Source organism: Xenopus laevis, chromosome 2L (assembly GCF_017654675.1).
Source record: "Xenopus laevis strain J_2021 chromosome 2L, Xenopus_laevis_v10.1, whole genome shotgun sequence".
NCBI classification, from domain to species: domain Eukaryota; kingdom Metazoa; phylum Chordata; class Amphibia; order Anura; family Pipidae; genus Xenopus; species Xenopus laevis.
The window spans coordinates 135,794,029-135,811,436 of record NC_054373.1 but is presented as its reverse complement, the minus strand read 5'-3'; the positions used below and the strand labels follow the sequence as shown (position 1 = coordinate 135,811,436).

At 34.9% G+C, this 17,408-nt stretch overlaps 1 protein-coding gene across 1 annotated transcript in view; it reads left to right on the top strand.

Moving 5' to 3' along the window:
• tdrd3.L (tudor domain containing 3 L homeolog) overlaps positions 1 to 16,592 on the top strand; it is a gene marked incomplete at its 5' end in the record, with an annotated part of 109,962 nt that extends 93,370 nt beyond the window's left edge. The window contains 4 exon segments of the mRNA NM_001091305.1: positions 5,274 to 6,124; positions 7,424 to 7,549; positions 13,661 to 13,785; positions 16,357 to 16,592. Of these exon segments, the coding sequence (NP_001084774.1) occupies positions 5,274 to 6,124; positions 7,424 to 7,549; positions 13,661 to 13,777 (1,094 nt within the window). The 3' untranslated portion in view covers positions 13,778 to 13,785; positions 16,357 to 16,592.
• Positions 16,593 to 17,408: the final 816 nt, after the last annotated feature.

Sequence of the window (17,408 nt, the reverse complement as noted above, 5' to 3'; positions counted from 1 at the left end):
GGAATTTTACACTCTGTATCCAGTTATCTTTCCTAAATCCCTTGTCTGTTTAAATTTGTGTATTTGTTTTAGTTCCTTGTATAAGTTGAAACTGTTCCTGGATCTTGTTGTCCTTTCTAGTGAGTGTTATTCTGTGTCCTACAGCAATGCACTACATAAGGGCTTATTGTGAATTGTGGGGAAAACATTGCATTGTGGGGAAAAACATTAATTGCACTCAAAATGGAACTTTGCACTCATGGAAATAAATAAGCCCTGTAGTTTTTTTCTTCAACTTTTAAATTTGTCAAGGGGCAGACAGCTGGAAGAGAATCAAATTTCCAAATATGAACATCAAACACTATGATTTGCCGTGAGGCCGTTAACCTGCCTGGAGTGTAGGAGGAAACCAGAATACAGAGGGGAAACATTGAAGTTACAGAAAGTGCCCTGGTTAGTTAGGATTGGATTTAAGACCTCAGCACTGATAGGCAGAAGTGTAGCCACAGTGGATTAAGTAAGCTTTGGCATTTGTTTCCGAACTGTTTATTTTTACATGCTTGTTAAAGGCTTCCAGTGGTTTTGAGATTTTGTGTTTCCTTTAAAAATGAAGAATAACGTATGAATTAGAGGTACCTGTATACTGAAACCCATTATCCAGAAAGCTCAGAATTACTGAAAGGCCATCTCCCATAGACTCCATTTTATCCAAATAGTCCATGTTTTTAAAAGTGATTTCCTATTTCTCTGTAATAATAAAACAGTAGCTTGTACTTGAAACAAACTTAGATATAAGTAATCATTATTGGAAGCAAAACCTGCCTATTGGGATTAATACATGTTTAAATGATTTTCTAGTAGATATAATGGACCAGTAACATCAAAAAAAAAAATGTAAAAAATTTGTTTGTATACATCGAAAAAAAAAAAACACCAAAACAAATTAAACTTTAAAATCGCGAAGTCTTTATTAAGAAATAACTTACTGAAACTCCGCTTGCGCTCCTCTTCAGAAAGCAATTGGGCGATCCATCGTGCGGAGCTCGATTTCTCCTCCCTGAAATCGAGCTCCGCACGATGGATCGTCACCTTTTCTGAAGAGGAGCGGAAGCAGAGTTTTATTATTTCTTAATAAAGGCTTCGCAATTTTAAAGTTTAATTTGTCTTGGTCTTTTTTTTTCTATGTATTCAATTTTTTTTAATTTTTTTTTTATGTTACTATTCCTTTAAGGTATGAAGAGCCAAATTATGGAAAGATCTATTATCTGGAAAACCCCAGGTCCCAAGCATTCTAGATAGCAGGTCCCATACCTGTATTTACAGTATATATTTTTTTCATTGTTTTATTCATTCACACTTTTTAAATTTGGATTTTTCAATAAATATGGTAACATTCATGTTTTTTTCACATTTTGAGTTTATTCAAAATAGAAAAAATAAGAAAACTACACAAATATAAATTTTGATAAATAGGCCTCTAAGTGAACTTTTTTGGGACATACCTGATTCCACAGTTTGAAATGAAACAATGATAGTTTATCTCTATTTTCATTCTGACCAGTTTCCCATCCCACTAGGCTCACAGTATAATGCAATGAGATTTTCCATTTAAAATGGATATTACAAGCACATAGTAGTCTACAAGCATATTGTTAAAAAAAAATCTCACTTTTCTGCAGTTGTATTGTATTAAATATATTGATGGGATCCAGTAGGTATTTAACAAAAGAATGATTGCAATAAATGTTTTTTCCCTTCAAAAAAAAAAAAAGCATTTATAACATTTTTTGATTAGTTTGACTTCATAGTGTACATCTGACTGCTCCATCTCACAAATCATCCAGATAAGAGTTTTAATTATTTTTCTGCTCACTGCACAGCTCTCATGCAGCTTTTGTGTTGAACATAATGTTTTCTTTTCACATTTTATAACTTCATTAGAGAAACATAACAGGACTGCTGTGCCAAAATATTAAAAGTCTAATTTTAGTGCTGGCCCTGACTAAATTGTCTTCAAACTTTCTGATATCTTAGTGAGAAAGATTTGAATTCAGCACCATGAGAAACAAGCATAATTTTTATTGTGTGCTACATTTGCAGGTGCTACCTGGTCACAGACATTTGGAATGAACCAACAACATATGAATGATTATCCCTTTGGCAAAACCTATTTGGAAATGCTGGAAAATGTAACTTAAATACTTAGTGAGCCTATAAGTTGGTTGATTTTCTAGCGGCTAAGGCATTTTTAGTGTTGTGAGTGCCTGTTTTAATCAGGTTTTGATTCTGCAAATTTTAGGTAGCCAGGGTCAGAACCAACTAATTATTCAGAACATTAGACTGTATAATTCTCATTCCATCTCCAAAGGGAACAGCAACAAAATGTAGAAATGCAAAGCTATACGAAACAAAGTTCATGCACCCAAATTGTTTGCCAAAGGTTTGTTCCATACACTGAACATATATTGCTGCTAGAAACATAGGATAACCAAAAGTTGAGAGGTCACCAGCTTTTCAGCTAAGTGGAACTGCAAAGTTATATGGAGAGTGATTATTTTTTTTCAAATTAAACACTTGCAGAATGTAAACCATTGTGTTTGGTTCTTATATAAATTATGCCCCTTTCATTTCTGAGGCACGTTTATAAAAGTTTGAATTTCAAATTCATGTTAGGTTGTTTCTAACTAATGAATTTGAATATACTTGAAATTCAACTGGGAGGTTATTTAAGAAAAAAATCGAATATCTAAAACTCAAACGAATTTTACCAACCCAAAAGCTCCACTCAAATTGGACTAAACACGAATCGAGTTTTTTTTCTGGAAAATTTCATGACGCTAGTAACGTGTTCAAATTGGTCCCTGCACCGCTCCCATTGACTTATACATAAACTTGCAGGTTTAGGTGGCGAATATTCTAATTTTTAAAAGGCCAGGGTTTGATAAATCTTGGACTTCGAATTAAAGTTCGAATTGAGTTTGGATTTTTCACAATTCAAATTTGAGAGTTCAATTCGACCTTTAATAAATCTGCCCCTTAATATCGCATAGGAAACACTGACCAAGCAATACATTTGAATTTACTGTCTATGCAACATATGGATGTTTGGTATCTCATTTTAAATGTGTGATATTGCAGCCATCAGTGCTTAAGTTATATTGTTAAGGGGATTTATCAAAATGTTTCTGCAAATATGCTCAAGAATAATCTTCAGAAGTTTGAATAGTCTGTATTTTTTACAGAAACAACTTGCTAAAAATCGCCAGAAAAAAACTTGGCAGGTAAAAACTGGCAAGGTTTAATATAAGGCAGTGGGAATTCTCTCTTTATTTATTTTCCCAGTTCATTAAAACATTCAAGTTTTTAGCCTCACTGAAAATGAATGGAGCAAAGTGATTCTCACTGGCATTCAAAAAAGTTTGTGTGGGAATATCCTGTGTTTTTTTTTTCTTAAATAAGCTAGCTTTCGAGAATAAGGTTGCACGAGTTTTGTTGCATCTATTTTTTGGCCTTCCCCTTTTTTTTTTTTCTCGAGTTTAAATAGTTCTCCAAAGTGAATGCATACATATTCAGTAATATAGTTAATTTGGATAACAATTATCAACACAAGTAGTTAACATGAGGGTACATCCATCTTGTATTCACAAAGGTATGTATCATGTAGCACATTCTATCATGATGTATAACATGGAGAAGCCTAATATGCTTTTTTGGGAAAATTCTCATAAACAAAAATTGTCATTCGAATGTAAAACTTTTTGGGCTAGTACATAAAATAATAGAGGTATCCTATTCCAAACATTAGAGAGCTGAGCAGTCCATCAAGATTACATCTATATCTTGTTAAATTCTCTGCAGAATAAATTCCACATGCAGGTAACATTCATTAACAAGGGGAATATCCATGCTCTTACACACCTTTTCACTCTGATATCCCCCTTCATACTATGTTTAAAATGATGGATATGATGGGAGGTGATTTTTTTCGGTAATATATCTTTTATAAACTGAGTTACAGATCATCTGTTATGATGGGTGTCAGGCTGCCCAAGATTCTTCATTCTTGTTTGTAATAAACGTATAAAAGGAAGAGAAACTGACAAGTCAGGCCAGAAGCTTCTCAGAAAAGCTGGATCACATGCAGAGAACTGTCTGGTGTGCCTCAAGTGTCATTTAACATCTCTAAATCATATCAAATTTTAACTAGAAAAGTGAATATCTTCAGTATCCATTAGACAGTCTTACACATCAAAGCATGATACTTAAAGGTGTATGTATATATATATATATATATATATATATATATATATATATATATATATATATATATATATATATATATATATATAGTGAGAAAAAATATTGCAGAATGCTGTGCTACTGATGTTCTCTTAAAGCAGTAAGATAAGGAGATACCTTTACTACTCTGTATTCACAGATTGTTGACCAGGATCCAAGATGAATTAAGTACAATATACCATGAGGATCAACATTTTTAAAAGCTCAGATTGATCCGAATGTTATTTATTGAAAAATGTTTTTTCTTAAAATACCAGTAACATATTATATATGATTTAGGTTGTGTCTAACATCTAAACAGTGCTTCATCATTTCTGTATATGATATGGTTTTGATATGTCATTTAATGAAGGATTGCCTTTATATGTATGTATATTTTTATTTGTAAAGAGCTCCTCGAGGGCAAAGCACTGTACAGCAAAACAATAAATTAGTAGTAACATTACTATTAGTAGCATATTATCCTTGCAGATCTTGGAGGACTTATGTTATAATATAATACACTTCTTCCTGTTTCAGCCCTATGCAAGTTCTTTTTAATTCTTTAATTTTAATTCTCCATAGCCTCTGATAACTGTAAAGAGTTGGAAGCACACATGTTTCATACAACAATTGTTTAAGGTTTAAAGTATTGTATGGTCATGTGTCTGCAAGGAACACCTGTAACATTTTATTTAGCTTTCTCGTGCCAAGGAGGCAGCCTTAGCCTGTTTGTGCTGCCTATATGGTGGTTGGTACAGTTTGAGTATTTTTATTTATTTACCATGATCATAACACAGATATCATTCAAGGGTTCATGAGACTAGTGTCCATTTATATTTATATGTGTTTGTACTTCACACTCACATTTAATTTTGTTGGTGGTCTTTCATGTTTGATTAAATAAACTTGAAGCAGAAGAACTGATGGATTTTAGTAAAATTTGCAAATATGTGCATAATGGGTCTACCTTTTTATTTCTTCTGTTACTTATCTTCATTAATGTTATGTTGCAGATAATAAATCACATAGTCAAGCTCAGAGCCAGACACATCCCAAAGCTCTGAATTTAGAACAGAATGGTATTAAGGACTACAACCAGCCACGACAATTTACTCGGAATGATACAAGAGCTCCTAGAAATGAGAAGCCCCCACGATTTCAAAAGGAAATTCAAGCTTCTCGCCAATATGAAGGCAACGGGCCTCCAAAAAGCAGAGGTCCTGAAAAACAGAGCTCATCTGTAGCTGAGCACTGGATGGAAGATAGAAATAAATGTGAAAGAGGATATCCAAGAAATGATAGACTAAAGGATTTTTCCCATCCTCCATCTAGCCACCAAAATGAGGGTTCATATAGAAAATCCTATAATAATCCTATGCAAAGCAGAGGTATAAAGGGAGGCAACCACACAGAAGTGAAAGAGGAATTTCACCATCAAAATAGCACTACAGAGGGCTCACATCAAAAACGTGGTAAAAAAGATGACCAAAGATATAATTCTGAATTTTATACTGACAGGAGAGCTAGGACAGGAAACAATGAAACAGTTGCCAGTACACCAAATGAAAAATGTTTTAGTGCCAATAATGAACTATCTAATTTTCAGACTATATTGATTAAAGAAGGTGCTAATGACTTATCAAATGGAGAGGTTGATCAGAAAGCAAGACGATTTGGACCTATAAAACCCATTGGAACAAATCTAAATTCTACACATGATGACAAAAGCAAGATGTTTTCTTACAACAATACTAAAAAAAAGTCTGGACCTATAAAACCAGACAAACCACTGGAAGCAGTCTATTCTGGATTTAGCTGGAGATCAGGTGATGAATGTTTGGCTCTTTACTGGGAGGACAACAAGGTAAGTATATTTTACTATTCAGATTATTTTATTCATTATTTACGCATGTTCACTGCTGTAATTTGCAGGAAATCAGGAATCTGCAGGTGTTGAGCATGACTAAACCAACATCAGTAACACATTGACTTTACTCCGTTTGTCCCATCATATCACAGTCTAACTACCTGGGTGATGCTTAGGATGACATGAGCATTAGTGTGTTAGGAACAGTAGGCAGTTAAACCAATACATAGCATCTGTGTTGTTATTATAATTCATTATGTATATTATGTTATAACACTAACATACTAAACAGCACTTACAGCAAATGCACCTCATGAGCATCATGTGCTCACCAACCCCTTGGATGTTGCTCACTGTGGCATCAAAGCTGGTGCTTATTTTTGAATTCCTTATCTGGAGTCAAGTTTTGGTTACATAAAAATGAGGTGTGCGCCAAACAGCTTCCTATAGGCTGCCAGTCCACACAGGGGTTACAAAATGGCTAATCAAAGCACTTTTTTGCACCACCCAGGAATGTTTTTATGCTTGCATTGCTCCCCAACTTTATTTACATACATCTGAATGTGGCTCACCAGTACAAAACGTTGAAGACTCCTGATTTAGAGCATACAGTCTCTTTTAGGGAGCAGTGCAGCTGTGTTACCATGGGTTCTATGAGTTTGACTAGCTTACAGCTTTAAATATACATTGCACGTTATATCTGCTGGGGGCCTACCTGTACTGGTACCGGTGACAAAGGAAGACAAATATATTGAGAATGTTTGTAGAGCAGGCTTGGATTACTAGTTATACCATCCCATTTTATCACATAAATCTAATTTTTTCTTTATCTGTTTTGTCATTATCTGCGAGCTTTATTTCTGTTTATAGACATGATTTTAGTTTGTTGTTCTTATGTATAGTTCCTGCTCCTTCATTTATCATTTTATAAGTGGCTTTTTATACATGAACATATCAGAGCTCTTTTATGTCCCAGCACTTTGCCCCGTAGTGAGTTGGACATTAAACCCCTTTCATTAAAGGTACTTGCATAAAATCTGCACTTTGCTCACTCTACTTGTGGACATAAATGAGCCCTGTAGGCTCTGGCCCTCATGTTCCTTAGCTCTTCCCGATAAAAATTCCACAAAAACTCCCTATCCACATTGGGTGTTATGTCAATGCATTGTGCATGTGTACTGAAGTCAATGAGGATTCAAATGTATATTAATCATGTATTTCTCTTGACCATTGTTAGGAAATTCTTGTTGTAATACAAAAAAAGGTACTGATTGTAATTGTTTTCTCTGCTTGTAGTATTACAGAGCTGAAGTAGAAGCTCTTCATTCTTCTGGAACAACTGCTGTAGTGAAATTTAGTGACTATGGAAATTATGAAGAAGTGCTACTAGAAAACATCCGGCCTATCCAGGCAGAAGCATGGGTACGTAAACAAATATTGTAGAACAAAAAGTATTCTGCTCATATTCATCTGAAGAATTGGAAATGTGTGAATATTTACTACAGTGTCCTTAATATGTCTACATAAAAGACTTAAAGGGGAACTCTGGCTTCCAAACCAACATTTGAAAAAGAGGCCCACATAACACAGAAACCCCTAAGATACCCATCACAGTTACCGGATTCTTCAAATAGTATGATTAAATGCCATTTTCTATACTGAAATCCAGCTGTTTAACAGTTCTTCTCTTTCTGCATCATTTGAAATCCTGGCAGGGAAGGAAGGACTAAACACTGATGTTACAAATTGTAACAACTTCTTCACAGCTTACAGACCCACAATGCATTGCACTGTCATGTCCCTTTCCTTATTGAAAGCACATGCAGGGAATTGTGGGGTTTGGAGGATGCAGTCTAAGGACAGATGGCTGCTGATACAAAGTAAAAGTAGTCAGAAAGATCAGCAAAATTATGAAAAGTCTGAATATTTTTTAATTGATGTATATTGCAAAGTTGTTTGAAATTATGTTTACTTTTCAAAAAGATCAAGTTATGTTTTTGTGGAGTTCCCCTTTAAGCAGAGAACATTTCAACTTTGACACTTTCTAAAGAAGGTCCTGCGTGTTTTGATGGAGACACAAGTTATCAGCTTGATGCTTGGGTGGTGTTGGTCACTGGCATGTTATAATAGTTTAGACACAATCTATTTGCTGAAATTCTACTATTTACTTCTTGCAATTCCAGGAGTAGTAGTATGTTAATGGAAAAATGACTTATAAGTCTATTGGGGTTTTTATTGTCTCAATTGCTTTCTGCTTAATTTGCTTTGCTACATATTAGGATTACAAATTTTTATTAATTTGTGTTATTCAGTAATTTCCAAAGTGTGAACAAAAAAATCAATGTGCCTTATTAAATAGAGCACACTGCTGTTTTCTTGATATATTTTACATAACATAGACATTTTAACACTGAGTTTCTTTTAGCCAGTGTATTATAGACTGTAAACAAACATTTAATACAATTTTGGTATTTATTTATATAATATCTAGCCACTCTTTCTTAAAGGTTTTTATTGGAAAAATGTATGCACCACATTGGTCTGTTTAACAGTTGTTCAATCTAACCCAATGCATTAACTGAATAGTTTAGAAAATCTGTTTTACAGTGGACTTTTTGAAGAGAAATATTATAGATAAAAAACTGTAGTTACTGACTGGTTACTCTGTAGTGATAATATTAAAACAGTACCTTGTAGCTGATGGTAACTAAACTGCATTAATCCTTATTGGTGTCAAAACAATCCTATTGGTTTATTTCATGTGTAAAGTAAAACTTTACCCCCAAAATGAATACTTAAGCAAATAGGTGGCATAGTAAAGAATCTTACCAAACTCTATATATATATATATATATATATATATATATATATATATATATATATATATATATATATATATATATATATATATATATATATTATATATATATAATTAAATCTTGCCCTTTTACATCTCTTGCCTTGAACCACCATTTTGTGATGGTCTGTGTGCTGCCTCAGAGATCACCTGACCAGAAATACTGCAGCTCTAACTGTAACAGGAAGCAAAATGTGGAAGCAAAATACAGAACTCTGTTAATTGGCTCATGACCTAACATGTTTGGTTTGTTTGTCTTCACCGTGAATCCTAGGATACTAAGGGGTGGCCCTTATTTTTAAAAATGACAATTTTCTATCTATGATTACCTAATGGCACATACTACTAAAAAAGTATTTTATTATGAAAATGGTTTATATACTTGAAGCAGGGCTGTTTTATTCAATATATTTTTATAGAGACCTACATTGTTCAGGGGGTATAGTTTTCCTTTAAATGTTTTTTATTTTTTTTTAGCAGACTTAAAGTATGGTGATCCAAATATTTATATCATAGCAACATTGCGCTCCTTCATAACACACCTTTGTTTCCACCTTTTCTCGTTCACACCACTGGTCCAGTTAGTCCTCCATTCCATAGCTGAACACTGTAGTTCTCTTTGCCTAAAGTTTTCCAGATGTGGAGCCGCTTGTTTTGTTTTTTATATCACATTATATGGTGGATTTAATATTTATTTGATTTAGATACCATGTTAACATAACATAATAACATTGTGAGTGGTTAGACACACTCAGTAAGGCAAGAATGACATATTTTTGGTTTTTATTCATTAACTACTGGCATCCACTGTCACATTCATTTACTTATGGGTGTTACATTAGTTGCTATGACAACCAACACAGAGTTCTTGTGCCCTTTTTAGGTGTGTGTGTGTGGGGGGGGTCATTTATGTCTGCTCTCTGTGCAGCACTATAACCTTGATAAAGGTCAGTTTAGACTTCAAATGTCTGTGACTCATTTAACCTCATTAAATGGAGTGCACAATCTTTGCTGTCACAGTTAACATTAGGGTATATGCACGATGGCACGATAGCGTGGACCCACGTCATAAATTTGATCAGTGTACCTCCACCAACCGACCAAGGTCTGTGAATTAAACATTTAAGTATTGTATACATGCACACATACAACATTCAATATGGAACTTCACTACTCAATATCTTGAAGTTAAAAGTGCCAATTTTGCATTATTTCTGGGCATTACAGCTACGTTGTGGGCGATTCCTTAGCTCTTTATCACCACCATGAACTAACATCCAAGTGTATCCAGTTGTACAATGATAGTTAATATGATAGTTCATGATATTTCCCACTAGGTGGTGTAAGAGGGTATAAATGGTGGAAGTGGGTCAGTTTAAGCTTGATAAAGGGCTAAGCAAGTGCTCGAAATGTAGCTGTAATGCCCGGAAAATAATGCAATTAAGGCGCATTTAACTTCAAGATATTGAGTAGTGCTGTTCCATATTGGATTCTGTTTATACCAGTGAAAGTGGTATAACTTGCATTGGGGAAACTTGCACTGAGGAAACTTACACTACAACTGACACTGAGCGTATGTTGTGCTGACTACTTGCTGCTTTAAGATAACCAAATTGCTTGATAGTGCTGAAATGTAAATGGGATGTAAAAAAATAGCGGAGCCAGATTCTTTTCATTGCCGTTTTAGAACACACAGCTTTATTCTGTAAACAAGATTTAAGAGAATAGTAAAGTATATATTTAGTGCAAAAGGATTTGGGGTAATTATAGAATGTTATTTTATATAGGAAAAGAACGGGATCATGTAAATAGACACTATGAGTAAGATTTGTTTGTGTAAGTTTGTAACATCACAATGATTCTTCTCTGATGTCAGTTGTAACATCATTATTCTACTGGCCAACAACATAAATTTGAGCAAATGCAATTAGTTTGATTGTAAACCTGCGCATCACATTATTATTATTTATTATTAACATGTATTTATATAGCGCCAACATATTGCGTAGCACTGTAAAGTAAATGTGATTATACAACTAAATCACATGAATTATATACATACATAAATCTAGATTAAGCAGGACGCAATTAATGCAAAGGATTAGGATTAATGAGGATTAAGAAAAGCAGATTTGCAGGTTCTGGTACTGGCCTAGCCACCCACCAGTGATATAAGCATGTAACAAATTGAGATATAATACCTGGAGAAGTGCAGCAAACAGGGCGATGACACCAGCTTTATTGCATGGAGTCTTGAGCACCATGCAATAAAGCTGTCATCGCCCTGTTTGCTGCACTTCTTCAGTAATCGGGTCTCAATTTGACCATGATTTCAGTGATAAAACCTGATATGTAAAAACATGATATGTAAAAACATCACTAAAATGTTGTTTTCGTTGGTACCATATGAGCATTACTGCATGGAATGTTTAAGTGGTATGTATAAATTAACAATCTTTTTCTAACCTGGCTACAGCCATTGTTATACCATATTTTAGAATCATAACAGTTTATTCCAATAGCTCTGCCATTTCTGTAACATTTCGAATGTACTCCTTCTGTAATCTCATTTATAATACGCCCCTAGGGGAGCATTTAATAAAGCCTCTTAATTACATTATCTCCCTAACAGAGAACAAAATCATGTTAGAATGAAAATGATTATTCCTTTATAACCCAAATAAATATTCACGCAAGGTTATTTTATACAATTGAGAACATTAAAGGGAATCTTTTGGTTTCTCACTGTTTCTTGCACAGTTTTAACTGTTTCAGTAGAATTCATACGCAGAAACAATTGAAACAACATGGAGGCAGAACGTCAGGCAGCCATTGCAGCAAGGGAGTCTGAGACGCCAAATCTATGTTGCGTTTTTAACTGGGACATCATTTTAGTTGAGACTGTCTTAAGAAAAATCAAACATTTGAATTATTGATTTAACGTTTCGTATGGTCTTTAATTATTGTACTTGTTGAAATTCAGGAATAGTGGGGATATATTTGAGAAGCAGTGAGGTCTTTTTACACAGTTTGACTAGGCTTGTGATGTTGTATGTTTTGTACATTAGGGTTCTCATAGAAAGTTGCATGCATTTATCCGAAAAGTATGAAAATTTCCATGTAACCCAGAAATGTCTGTTTATCAGTGGGGTTTTTTAATCAATCATACAGTGAAAAACTGGCCCCACATACTTATTGCCACTAGAATAGGGGTTCTTATTTTCTGCTCTTACCCCTAAGTAAGTTAAAGCAAGGAGTGTCTGGCACCAGGGCATCTGATTTAAATGGGCTGTGTTCCCACACGCCTGATCTCTAACCAAACTGCCCTCTTGGTTTACATAGATTTTGAGGCTGAAAGGCACATGGCAAACAAGTTTAAATATAAAATGAGAAATAATCATATGATTAAAGGGTGGCTTTTCTCTAACATTATGTTAAAACACTCTGGGGCTCATTTATCAACACTGGGCAAATTTGCCCATGGGCAGTTACCTATAGCAACCAATCAGTGATTAGCTTTTTGAAACCAGCTGCAAGTAGAACAATGAATGCAGCAATCTGATTGGTTGCCATGGGTTACTGCCCCTGGGCAAATTTGCCCAGTGTTGATAAATGAGCCCCTCTGTATATTGTGCACCATCTGGCAATTCATGTATAATACCCCCAGATGTCATAGTAAGATGGCACAGTGGCAATTCTATGTATAAATACCCCATAACTCATAACTCACAGTGGCAATTCCATGTATAAATCCCCCAGAACTCACAGCAGGATGAAACAGTGACTATTCCATATATAAATACCCCCAGAAGTCATAGTAAGATGGCACATTGTATGTAGGTAATGGACATTGGCAATTGTATAAAAAAAAAAAGAAGTCATAGTAAGATGGCACAGTGGCAATTCTATGTATAAATACCCCCAGAACTCACAGTAGGATGATACAGTGGCAATTCCATGTATAATATTAAAATGAAAATGCAAAATGGCTAATTAAGCCAAGGAAATAGTTAATGGTGTCACTGTAGGAGAAACAGAGGAGAAAGACAAATTTCTGCAAGATAAGAGAAGTGGGAATGCAGACAGACTGAGTAAATAAACACCAAGTGATGAGTAATAAAGCCGAGTAGTTCCGAATCTTACCACCATTCTCTGTCTGCAGTGACAGCCATGGGGGGTGGGGGTGGAAGTGGGGGGAACTGCAGCCAGCCACTAGGACTTCTAAACTATCATCCAAGTCCTCACAAGCAGGAGCACAGTTCTTTCCCTCCTGTTCCCTAGCCCAGCAGTACCTAGTATGGCTGCGAAATTCAATCTACCACAGCTCTGCTGCCTCTGGGGTCTTCTATCTATTTCTGTTACTGCTGCCTGCTTGTTCTGGCCTGCACCCCTACCTGTAAAAAGATGCATTTTTTATGCCAAACGGGGATGCTCCACGGGGTCAATAGTCCAGGGGGACTGAAGTCCTGTGGAACGAGGATGGATATTATATGTTCTGACCTATAATATAGACCAAACTATTGGTGATGTGTGGTGTTCATGAAAAGAAATGACAGAGAAATGGAAAAAAATAACTTTAAAATTACATTTCTATTTGATATTTTCTTGGTCAGTTGAGTTTTGAGTTTGGATCTCCCATGATATTGTAAAGTTATGATTATTTGCTTGCTATATAGGAAGAAGAAGGAGAATTCGGGGACTCACTTGATTTCCGTAGAGGAGGTGATGGCCAACCAAGAAGATCTACTAGACCAACACAGCAATTTTATCAACCACCCAGAGCCCGGAACTGACTGTTAAGGTTAAACATGTAATTTAAGCAGTGCATTTGCTTTCATCAGGCTTCCTTTTTCACTCTTCTGCAAACATATGAATCATTTTTAGAGAGATTATTTGGGATTTGCTTTTTGAATTGTTTACCTTGCATTTATTTTGCTGAAGGATAAAGCTGAAACCTCTTTGGTGAAAAAGGAAAGCAAATCTGAGATCACTAGAGCACAGAAAGGGAGTAAAACAATCAAAGCAGTTTATGTGACAAACCTACAGACATGTTCGAATACATCCGAGCAATAGTACCACATATATGTAGGTGCACATAAAGACACAGGCCAAACCCAAAACAATGACAATTACATCTGCAGATTTTGTGGTTGCACTCTACCCACGCACCTTGTCATTTTTCTATCTTAACCCCCCTATTACCTGAGAAATACTCCCACACAAGATACACATAATAGACACCTACAGATAGACTTGTCTGCATTTCTTGTTGCCTACATGCTGACATTTGAAACTTTTTTTTAAAGGACAAAACAGATTCAAATATTCATCAGTTTTAGCACAAACCTATCCATAATCCATTCTAGACTGCTAAATGCAGAGTTTGTTTTTTATTTTTATAATTGTTGGGACATACTGGCAGAATGTTCAAATCTCCTTTAAAGACCATAAGGTACAAACCTTGACTTTTTAATGAAAGAGGTATAGACTTTTACAAAAGCTATCCATAAGCCTGTTATGTCAGGAATCCTTAATGGGAACAGCCGTTGCACTTTGGTTGAAACACACAAACCACAGCCATACCAATAGGTATTGTAGCATTACAGCAGAGTAACAACTGCAGTGTAAAGAAGGGCACATGGGCCACAAAAAAGCCTGAAGACTTCACAACGGGTTGATGTGTTTTCCAATTATCAAAACTTTTCTTACTATCAGGAACATTTTTAACAAATTGGCACATTTATCAGAATGCTTGACTGCTGCAAACATTTATTTTCTGTGGTGTGTTAGTGCTCCATGCAGCTAAGTGGCATTGCTGAGCTCTAACACTAGAAAGGGCTCTGACAAAAATAAATTGTTAAATCCAGTATTGGTAATTTTTCAGATCAGTAAAGATATTATACTGATATTTAATCATTTCTTATAAGTGTAAACATTTTTACATTTAGGGGCCTGTTTATTAAACCTTGATTTTTTTTCTGGTTGTGATTTTAAAGGGGGAAAACTATAGTTTTTAGAGGGAAAAAAACCTTTATTTTGAGCTATATAATATGCCAAAGTTGCTAAAAATCCAAATCTAAAAAATCTCCAGCTAAAACCTGTTGAGGTCATGTAGAAGTCAATGGCAGTTGTCCCTATTATAAGTTGAAGATGTTGTTTTTGTATGATAGTCTGAAAAAAGTTGGGTTTTTGGCGACATCAAACTCAAAAAATGTATGCGTTTTGAATGGTCGCACAATTTTGTCGAGGCTATTCCTGGCCCAATTTTTTTTATTTTTTGATAAATGAGTTAAATTCATGGATGGGAGTCAAGTCAACTTTGTTTTAATAAAAAAAAAAAACAAGATAAATTTGAGTTTTACTACATAACCCTTTATATCTCAAAATTATGACCTATGACTTTTAAAAAGAGTGGATACTGTAGTCCATGTTTACAAAACGAATTGCAAAGCACAAAATGCAGCATGTTTTTTGCACAATACAGCCCTAGCTCCAGATTTACCAAAAGGGATCAATGTTGTTGTAATTTGTTGTGTCACTGTTTGAGGGCCACACGGATATGCTTTATTGGAAGTTTGAGTCACCTGAAAGTGTCAGAGATCATAGAATTTGTGGTTCTACCAGTCCGGGCACTAAAAAAATAAACATCTGGATTTACTTGATTTTCTTCAGTAATATTGTTTTGCGTTGCAGATTATAGGGGGGAAGGTTCCTCTGGGTCGTCTTCTTATTATTCTTTCCCAAATGTGTCACTTTTGAGAAAATATTCTTGACAAGAGATCAACGTGTTTCTTGACGTTTTAATGAGTTGCACAAAATATTGAACCACTGACAATCTCTCTAAATTTTCTATTTTAATACCATATATATATATATATATATATATATATATATATATATATATATTTATTCTTATTTTCTCCTTTTTTTTTTTTAATACTAATTAGATTTGTATATTTGTAATTCCATCAATATCATATATATTTTTTCTATGATAGTAGTTGTAGTTCTGCAGAATGCATGTGAGGTTTCTTTAGTGCTTTACCGCTTATGCTCTGTGAATAATGCCATTATGTATTTCTACACTAACACATTGTTTGCTGTTTATTTCTGTCCATGTCTTGATCTGAGACAATTTAATTTCAGTAGTTAAATCCTTATATGCCCATGATATTTCATTAAAATTGGATAGAACTCTTCACGCAAACAGTCCTGCAGATTAATCGCATTAACTCCACTTCCTTTTTTCAATTTGACAAAAGCAAAAAAAAAAATAAATTAACCTGGAAAATTCTCTTTTATTACAGAATATTAAACGCATCACGTTGCAACACTCAAGCGTAACCGCTGCTAATTTTGTTTCTTTCACCAGATCATCCTTGAAGTTGGCAAAGAATAAAGAAACCGTGCAGATGTTGGGAGAGAAGCTGTATATTTTTCTAAAGAATCAGACTGCGCTGTGGCATTAATAACTTGGATTGGAAAGCAGCAAACTGGAAGTGCTGAGCTTGAGATAAATGGCTAAGCATTTGCCATCATTTGTTAATTAAAATAATTTCTAAAAGATTTGTTTGGTTTTTTTTTTTCCATCAATTATACCACAGTGCACTATAGCATCTTTCTTCTCACATTTCTTTATGTATTGGCTTTATCAGAACTTCTAATAGCATTTACTCCTAGAATCTTGTTTGTACAGCGAAGGGGAGAGGAACATTTTTCTATTCATAATCTCTGTCTATAGATATTTCTATTATACAGAGACAAAAATTAGACTGATAAACATCTAAAAAATATTTTTTAAGAATGCAATATTTTTAAACATCCATCTTTATCAGCACAGTATACAGCATCAGTAATAGATTCCAGTGCTTGTTCTGTGTAATTTCTAATATCTTATATATAAACTATATTATTGGCTAGTATGTATGATTTATATTACAACGGAAAAAGAGAGGCGCACTACCCTTCATTGTAGGCCAACTATAATACTGTATACTGAGCTCATTGTAGAGTTTCTGCAGCTTTATATCAATAACAATCCAGGCCTTGAAAGTGGTCCATTTCAGCTCCTTATCTTCTGCTCTTCACAGGAACACAAGAGCAGCCTGTCGAGGTATAGCAACTCTAGTAGGTTTGAATCAGGCCCAAGGAGGGAGCTGGTGTGCCAGTCTAACAGGAAATACTCCAATTCCTGTTACACAATAGGTTAAGCAGATCATGGGCAATATCCAGGCACAGGACCACTCCTGTCATGAGGCAAGGTGAGAACTTTGCCTCAGGCGACATGAAGCAGCCAGTTACCAAGGGCGGCAAAAAGATGCCTCTGTTAACTTCAGGAGCCAAATTTCTGTTTTTTAACATAAATATTTGGCTCTGCTAATGCAGTGAATGCAATGATGCTCACTGCACTAGCCATGCGACCAC